Raw genomic sequence first — 9,273 nt, 5'->3', positions numbered from 1 at the left:
ACCAGCCAGGAGGGGCACGGATCCAACAAACATGTGGTTGCATTCAGCCTACCCAGGACCCTGTCCACGTCCTCGGGAGCAACAGAGTCAAACTCCTCCCATGTAACCGTCTCAAGGCCTGCTTCCGTCTCCTCCCCCTGGGCCAACCAGTCGGTATCCAAGCCTTCTCGGATCCGCGCGACTTTGTCATGCAGATATTTGCCATCTATCTATCTATCTATCTATCTATCTATCTATCTATCTATCTATCTATCTATCTATCTATCTATCTATCTATCTATCTATCTATCTATCATCTATCTATCTATCTATCATCTATCTATCTATCTATCTATCTATCTATCATCTATCTATCTATCTATCTATCTATCTATCTATCTATCTATCTATCTATCTATCTATCTATCTATCTATCTATCTATCTATCTCTGTGTCTGTCTGTCTATCATATCTATCTATCTATCTATCTATCTATCTATCTATCTATCTATCTATCTATCTATCTATCTATCTATCTATCTATCTATCTCTGTGTCTGTCTGTCTGTCTTTAAAATCCTCCACGTGGGCGTAAAGCCAATCAACGACATCTGCTCCTGCAAAGAACAAGCAGGAAGACATGGAAACATGGTTATTTGCCATCTATCTATCTATCTATCTATCTATCTATCTATCTATCTATCTATCTATCTATCTGTGTCTGTCTGTCTATCATATCTATCTATCTATCTATCTATCTATCTATCTATCTATCTATCTATCTATCTATCTATCTATCTATCGCTCTCTGTGTCTGTCTGTCTGTTTGTCTATCATATCTATCTATCTATCTATCTATCTATCTATCTATCTATCTATCTATCTATCTATCTATCTATCTATCTATCTATCTATCCATCCATCCATCCATCCATCCATCCATCCATCCATCCATCCATCCATCCATCCATCTTCTGTTAATGGAACCTTACAATAAAGTTAAGGTTAGTGAATGCCCAGGGTCATTCTGGATTGATCAGGGAGAAAATCCTGAGCAACTCTTAACACAGGAAGCTGCTGATTTTGGCCAAACTTTCATGCCAGGTTCCTCACTGCCACAGTTTAAAAGAAAACCTGGTGAGCAATTTGATTCCGGGTAGGAAGAGCGTACCAATCACTGCGTTGGAGATGGTGATTTTTAACCACATCCGGTCCCGAATTTCCAGCCCCGAATCTGGTAACTGCATCACTTTGACAATGGTGGCCATGTCGCTTTTCACCGTCAAGGGGGTCTCGTCCAGCTCTGAAAGGGGAAGGAAGATCGGAGATGCTGATTCTGCGGAAGGAGGACCGTCAGGAGGGGCAAAGAAGAGCAAGGCAGAGGGAAAGGAAGCAACTTCACACAGGGGCAGCCTGTTGTGAGAATGGAGTGGAAATTTCTGCTTTGGGGAGGGGGAGGGGGGGGCGACCATAATAATCAGATTTTGCTAGTTTTGTATCCACCAGCAAGAGCCTAATTAAAAAGGATAAGGGACTTCTGGGGTCCTATGAGCTTGGTGGTTTTCTTGCACACCTTTCATTACCCAACTAGGTAACATCATCAGCGGTTAAGGTGGAGTGGGGTTTGCTCTCTCTCCCCTTCTAGCACGGATGATGTTGTCTAGTTGGGTAACGAAACAGCTGCAAGAAAAACAGCCAAGCTCAGAGAGCACCAAGGACCCCACACTTCAATCCTTAGCTACAAATATTCTCTTCTAAAGGACTTATCTTTGTCAAAATATCCATCCTGCGTGGATTTGGTGTTTTCTAAGAGCAAGGATTATTATTTTTTAAACCCTTTTATGCAGAAGCCCGTGAACTGAGCAAAATGTAGCAAGGAGCAACAACAGAGGCAAAAGTAGCAGTTTTCAGGGCTAACAGAAGCCCTGGAGTCTTCTTCAGCCTTGTGACGACCTACCAGAGACTGAAAACTGGCATTTTGCTATCTGTCTGCCTCTGGCTCTCCAGCTAAGATTTAGTTTCAATCCAATCCCGAACGTTGCAGGAAAAATGTTGAACTCTGCCAAGGGCTAAGAGCTTGATCTGTAAATGGCGAAAACATTAAAAATGGGAAGGGATGGATGATAGCAGAAAGTTGGGAAAAAGTTGGGCGTTTTCTTCCTAGATCTTTTTCCGGCACCCCGTGCTCAGAAATTGTTAAGTAATCATCCGTCATCCTTGGGATAGACTCGGTAGGTGGATAAAAAAGGCCAGAGCCAGCCTACACATCTGGCTAACTAGGCAGCCAGCCATAATAATATTGCCACAGAACATGAGGACGCAACAGAAACATTCGCGTGTCTCAGGCTAGGCAATGCAAGGTGCGCGCCGTAGCATCAAGCCCTTCATGCCATTTCCTCCCAAGGCTCCCGGGCATGTGGATGCAACCGAGCCTTGATTAAAACTGGAGGGCACTAAATGTTGGAGGCAGTTTGGTTAGTAGCAAGAAAAGCAGTGGGTTTTTTTTGCTTTGCAGTGTTCTCGTTGGAAACGGAGATGGGTGGCACTGCCGATGGCCACAATTCTGAGTCTTGTCCTCTTTCCATTTAACAGAATAACAGAGTTGGAAGGGGCCTTAAAGGTCTTCTAGTCCAACCCCCTGCTCAAGCAGGAGACCCGATGCCATTCCAGACAAGTGGCTGTCAAGTCTCTTTTTAAAACCAGCTAGCTCTCCTGTCCTAGCAGCTTCTTTATGCTTGTATCTAGTAGCAACAGCAATAGGAATAGCACTTATATGCTTCTCCGTAGTGCTTTACAGCCCTCTCTGAATGGTTTAGAAATGTCAGCCTATTGCCCCCAACAATCTGGGTCCTCGTTTTACCAACCAAGGATGGAAGGCTGAGTCAACCTTGAGCCCTATCAGGATCGAACTCCAGGCTGTGGGCAGAGTTAGCTTGCAATAATATACTGCATTCTAACACCTACGCTCCCCACAGCATAGTAGGGAGAGCGATGTAAAGGAAATGATATGGTTTTCCCCCCAAATGGTTGTCTCGCTTTCAGGAAGGATCACCGCTGCTCTAAATGTTTGGGGGTGATCAAGGAAGCTACCGTAGCATTTCAGAAAAAAATAAAAGAAAAGAAATTGTAGGAGATGTCAGCTAGGAACCAAAACTGCCAGCCCATTTTAGGGACGGTTCTAATTGAGGAAATCTCTCCCCCCCCCCCCCCCCAGTAGCTGGATCAACAGCCTTCCAATGTTGTGGTAGGAAGAGAAGACCCACACCATGTGGTTGCTTTGGGTATGAAAAATCTGGGTTGGCTTAAAAACTAACAAGAGTTGCCAGAGCGTTCGCTCTCTCTTGAGCAGATTTCTGAACAGTTTCCTGCTGCTGAACTGGGATGAGTGGCTACATCTGTCCACTAGGATTCTGTCTGTATCTTCCCACATTTCAGCTAGCGATCATCAGTGTTCATCCTATTCTTCCTTTGTATTTTAAATTCACCTGACAGAATGTCGCTGCAAACAACCAAGGGACTGGCAGTCCCAAGGATCTGAAAGTCAGAAGGAGAGGGATTCCGCTTGTTGAACTACGTTTCCCACGTCCCTCGCTAGTGACCACGATAGGAATGCTTAAGTGCAGCTAGAAATTTTTGGAACAAAGGCCAGAGAGTCCTCTGTCACTGGGTTGGACTAGAGGACCTCTAAACTCCCTTCGAACCAAAAGACCGCTTGTGATTGCTCTGGATGGGAACCCTCAGACAGGTCCTGTAATCCTAGAGTGCACTAAGCATCTGGACCGGTGATTGTTGGGAAGAGACTCTTGGCATGGAAGAATTGGCCCTTCTTTATGACTGCTCTCTCTTAAAGGGCCAGGAATCATTTTAATGTGTATTTATTTGGGGGGGGAGGGTTAAGGTTTGAGGGCCAAGAGGGATGGCTTGGGGAGTGGTGGGGGGGGGGCGCACTGTCTCTTTTTATCTCTACTCTGCCAGCCCTGCGCAGGAAGGAAACCTGCCCGGTCCTGGCGGCAGGGTGACTTACTTTCCGAATCGGGAATTGAGCTTGTTAGTGAGGAGCTGGTAGAAGTGATGATGCTCATGGAAGGACTCATACCGTAACGGGGGTATGCTCCCGTCAAAGCCGTGGTATGAGAAATCCAGGCTGCGGGGTCGATCGGCCGCACTGGCTCAGCTGGATCACGAGAGGAAGGAGGGAGGAAGCGGGAAGAAGAAAAACAAAGCGGGTCAGCCAAACGTTATTTCCATTTTCCGTTCAACCTCAGGGGAAAAAAAAATAATGTTTTGAACCAAGTTAAGAGGCTGTGCAACATGTTGACAAGCAATAATAATCCTCTTCTCTATGGCCAGCTCAAAAATGCAGACTGCCAAGACTTTCAAAAGGTACCGATTCGCTTAATCAAGCTCAGCTATTAGTATCTTTGCAGCCACAGTGGTAGAAGCAGTTTGCTCTTGACCTGATAGGGAATGTTTTTTGACTTCCCAGTTCTGCCTATTTGTCTTGAGCTTTCCTAGTTGGTTCCTCCAGGACTAACCTAACAACACCCTTTATCAGCCAAGATGAGCTATGTTCTGCCACATAGCTGCATCATAGTAGGTTATTAAAAAAATCTATCTATCTTCCTCTGGCATAGTTTTCCTCACTGCCACAGCCCATTCACTCCTTCCTTCCTTCCTTCCTTCCTTCCTTCCTTCCTTCCTTCCTTCCTTCCTTCCTATTGAGAATTTTTGAACTGCTCATCTCCTTCAAAGAGGGAGAATACTGACAGAATACCATGCATATTACTTCTGATCACCCCAGGAGACCACACAATTCATTAACCATTAGGGTAATTTCAAAACATCTACCCCGACTCTCTTATAGAATGTCTATATTTACAATACAGAAAAACTAAGACATGCCCCACCATCATCATATTCCTATTAAAAATATAAAGTCTGAGAAAATTTGGTAACAGAATCAGGGTGCTCCCAAATATTTATTTATTAAATGTATATGCTGCCCATCTCGTTTAGAGGTGATATGAATATGAAGCAATGCTCTTTGCAATTTTACCAAACATAAAAGGATGCTGACTAAAAAAACGTGATATCCCTTAATGCCAAAAACGGTAGCAAGGAGCAGTCACTCACCCCTGGGGATTGTGAAGTAACTCCTGGGGGTAGGATCCCAGCATTTGGCCACTGTTAGGCTGATGGGTCTGGGAAAAGAAAACCGAAAGGAAAAAAAAAAAAGCAAAAGAGAAATCAGCTTCTATCCTTCCAACAGGGTCATTAAGTGACTGATCTGAAAAATAATCAGCTAGGCTGTCTCTCTGTTTTAAAGGGATATTCTATTTGAGAGAAAGCATAACCCAAATGAATATATAACTGGCTCTCTCAAATCTGAGGTGTCCACAAAAGGAAAGAAATGCTAGGAAGAAATATTTGCCGGAATCCACACAAATTTGCCAAACGGAAGGGGCAAAGCCCCTTAATTTATTTTCACTAGGAAGAGAAGCAGCACAACCTGGACAGCACTCCCTCATTCACTCACTCACCCGGGCTTGGAGACAATTTCCCGTAAAACCCTCACGGCATCGTCATTGCTCATGTTCTCGAAGTTCACCTCATTCACCTGCAAAATATCAGAGTTTGTCAGCAGGGAGGAGGCCCAACCCTTCCCTAATGCTATTTTCTCCAGGCGTTTCAGGTCACAGTGCCCATCATCCTCACACATGCTGGCTGGAGCTTATTGAAACAGCCCTTTTGGGAATTTAAACGCCGTGTGGGAGAAAGCGGACATGCCGAGGAAGGAAACTGAGGCCCAGTTAAGAAGCCACGTCTGCTGCCACCTTCTCAACCAACCTGTAAAAGCATGTCGCCTGGCTCAATCCGCCCATCCGCCGCCACTGCCCCGCCCTTCATGATGGAGCCGATGTAAATGCCGCCGTCTCCCCTGTCGTTGCTCTGTCCTACGATGCTTATTCCCAGAAAATTGTATTTTTCTGACATCGAGAAAGAGAACAATAGATTACACAAAGAAAGTTAAAGCAGATGTCCCCTGTGTGGGGGGTTATGTCCTCCAAACCAGAGCGAAAGACAGCAGCTGCCCAAGACACTCTAATGCTGATTTGACACCAACTGTCAAATTTTCTCTCGCTCTGCAGATTTAAATGCCCACGAATCTTGCCCAGTGTAGCCAGTGGGGCTTACCCATGTTGAGCGTAACAGTGATGATGTTGAGGGACATGGTGGAATCGGTGATGCTGCTGAAGGAGGACGACTAGAAGACAGAAGAGGAGAGAGAGTGGTAAGATGGCATAGTTTCAACATATTGGCGGCCAGAGCCAGCTGCAAAAACATCTCAGGTTGTCGGGGAGCGCCTGCTGCTTGCCACAAATTTATTTATTTATATTTCATATTTCTAAACAGCCTATCTCCATCAAAGATGGGTTCTGGGCAATGTACAATATAACTGATAAATACAACGACGTATAAAAATTAGAAATTAAAAATTAAATTAGGGTTAAAAATTGCAAAATTATAGAACGATGACAGTTCAACATCAAAAGAGGTGGGGCAACCTAAGATGGCCATTTAGTGTTGGATTATTACAGGCGAGGCAGGGCTCCCAAGGGACTAGCCAGCCCCATAGTTGCGAGGCCGCAGAGCCACGTTTTGACCCCTTTGCGGGAGGGCCAAGAGATTGACGGCTTCAAATGAGGAACAGGAGGAGCCCGATGCCATGGTGCCTTCCGTAAGGCCCTCAAAAGCTGTTCTTGTATTCGTTTTTCTTTGCCATCCCTCGCTGCAGCTATCTCTGATCTACGTCAGAGACCGCCACCCAAGCTGGGCATGTCAGCCCGATCCAGAAACAGCAACTGCTGGAACATTTTAAACCTAGATTGCAAAGCACTGCCATCCCAGCCTCTCACCCGGTCGATCTGTCGCATTTTATGTTTCCTTCGCCGGCGCTTGTGCTTGCGAATCAGACGGGACGACGTGCTCTGCTCCGTGGAGCTACTCAGCCTGGAGGGAGAAGAAAAGAGGAGCGGATTTGAGAAAGCGGAGCACAGCTCAATCACTTTGGTTCTTGGATGGCTGCTGCTTCTGGACTGCGAGAGGAAGATATTGTCAGTGAGATATCAGGCTTTATAGACACTTATGTAGAGCGAGAGAGAGAGTGAGAGAGAGAGAGAGAAAAAAAATGAAGTAATCTGGATCAGCTCCAAATGGCTAGTTTCATTCAATTCTGCCAGGCTTCAACAGGCAGGTCAGACTGGAATTAATCCGGCCACCTATGATTAGTCGTTTTTGCTAAAGTTTGGAAGTCATAAGGAAAGAATTCCAGCAACAGCTATGCGGCAAGAACAAACCCTACTTACAGATTTAATATTCAAAGGCTTTAGCTGTTCTTTTTCCACCCAGTATTGTTGATTTTTTTTTGCCAAGGAGACACAATTGGGTTAGATCTACTATTGTGCTGCTGTTGAACTACCTCATCCAGTAGTGGATCTTCGCGTTATAAATCCAGTGAAGGGAGTCTTAAATCCAAAATACGGAAGTGGGCCGATTTGATCTTTCAAACTGATCTGGAGAGTAAGCGAGATTTTTTCAATACACAAAAGCCTTTCCCCGTAATCAAATCAGTTAAGAGGCAATTTGACTCCCTTCAAATTTCCAACTCAATCCGGGAAATGGATTCAGAAGTTCCACTAAATTGGTGCCGAAGTTCTGCATGATTTAAGGAGACCATATGCCACCAAAGAAATAATGGGATACAAAGATCAAGGACACTCAGGATTAGTGTTAGCCCCTTTCTAATTTCAGCCTCTTTCCAGGCTAAAAGAAATAAGTCTGGCTAAGAAGATTCACAACTCTTCACATGCCTAGAAGCACCCTGGCCAAGCCCCGGGTGAGTTAAAAAAAAAACAAACCAGTCCGCAGCCCTTATCTGAAGTTGAAGCCGATACATCGAAGCCAATAGAGAGATCATTTCCCTGAATGAAAAGGACGAAGACAAAGAGAGTTCAAGAAAAAAAAGAAAGACAAAATACTCACACACAAGCAGAACCGAAACATTGCTCCGTTTTTCACAGAACAAGCTTTGAACCCCCCCACCCCATCCCCAACTGCCACAACAGGCCTACCCAATACTGACTGAAAATGTCCCTTTTGCAGCCCTGCACAAAAGCGTCCTTGTCTGCCCCGTTCAGTGCCGCCCCTCCTTATCACTCCCCTCCTGCTAGAACGCCTCACGGCTTTATGAAAATCATCTTTGTAATATGGAAAAACATACCTGGACACATTCCATTCTCCTGCTCTGCCTGGCTGCCTGGCCAGCAGATTGGCCGGCTCAGAAAGGAAAGTCTGCCCTGCTCACGGCTTCTGAGTTTGGGGGTTTGGGTGTAAAAGAGGGAGGGGGGGTGGTTGTTTTTATTGTTGATTTTATTTTTCATTTATTTATTTATTTATTTATTTATTTATTTATTTATTTATTCAACGCCTATGCCGTCCATCTCGCCTGGAGGCGACTCTTCAGGCGGCTTACACTCATTAAAAAGAATAAAAAAAACAGAATTAAAAGGGAGTGGAGTGATGGACCCAATCGCAGCATAACGTCCATCTGAAATGGACAGTCCTAGAATAGGGTTAGGGTTAGAATAGGCCATCAGCCCAGCTGATGGGAGCTGCAACCAAATCTAGAAGGACAAGGCAAGGCCAGCGTAGGAGCCGGCAATGGACACGTAGACAATGGGAGAGGGGTTTGAGTTCACAACCACAGGTGTGAAAAGCCTTTCCAGATTGCAGCAGACCAGAGCCGAACATGAGCCAGAGGTATGATGCTGTGGCAAAGAAAAATGATGCAGTTGTCGGCATCAGTCATGGAGGCAGCTCTCCTCTGCAAAGTCTAGCTTCTGTGGCAAACAGTGAGGGATTCGCTATTGTTTTGCAGCCCCAAATATCTAGCAGACATCCAATTGTTTAGTGCTGACCTAAAGGCATGCCGTGTTCTGAAGCAGAGATTATTTAGCCACTGCTATAGATTTCCACATTGAGCTGCAGGAAAAACCAATCTGGATCCAGCTCAGACTCCATGTGGACAAAGCAACCACCTGTGGCACCTTCAAAAGGCTTATTGGAGTTCAGTTCCCATCAGTCCCAGCCAGCTAACTCAATGGCAACGGTGGACCTTGTGCTCCAGAGTATTTATAGAACCCGCCGTTGCCCAGGTCAGGTCTGAGAAACACTCCTGAAAAGTGTCGTGGAGTGGCAAAGGACTTCCTTACCTGCTGGTGTTTTCCTCATTGTC

At 45.3% G+C, this 9,273-nt stretch overlaps 1 protein-coding gene across 1 annotated transcript in view; it reads right to left on the bottom strand.

Moving 5' to 3' along the window:
• DVL1 (dishevelled segment polarity protein 1) overlaps positions 1-9,273 on the bottom strand; it is a 43,201-nt gene that overhangs the window by 4,558 nt on the left and 29,370 nt on the right. Inside the window, exons 7-14 of the mRNA XM_029284160.1 lie at positions 6,896-6,989; positions 6,174-6,243; positions 5,826-5,965; positions 5,519-5,595; positions 5,112-5,179; positions 4,075-4,152; positions 1,150-1,281; positions 542-595 (exon numbers count right to left, since the gene is read on the bottom strand). Coding sequence (XP_029139993.1) covers positions 542-595; positions 1,150-1,281; positions 4,075-4,152; positions 5,112-5,179; positions 5,519-5,595; positions 5,826-5,965; positions 6,174-6,243; positions 6,896-6,989 — 713 coding nt within the window. The remainder of the gene's footprint in view (positions 1-541; positions 596-1,149; positions 1,282-4,074; positions 4,153-5,111; positions 5,180-5,518; positions 5,596-5,825; positions 5,966-6,173; positions 6,244-6,895; positions 6,990-9,273) is intronic.

Source organism: Protobothrops mucrosquamatus, unplaced genomic scaffold (assembly GCF_001527695.2).
Source record: "Protobothrops mucrosquamatus isolate PMUCROS unplaced genomic scaffold, P.Mucros_1.0 scaffold397, whole genome shotgun sequence".
Taxonomy (NCBI): domain Eukaryota; kingdom Metazoa; phylum Chordata; class Lepidosauria; order Squamata; family Viperidae; genus Protobothrops; species Protobothrops mucrosquamatus.
Note: the sequence above shows the minus strand (reverse complement) of the source record. Positions and strands in the feature narration are given on the sequence as shown.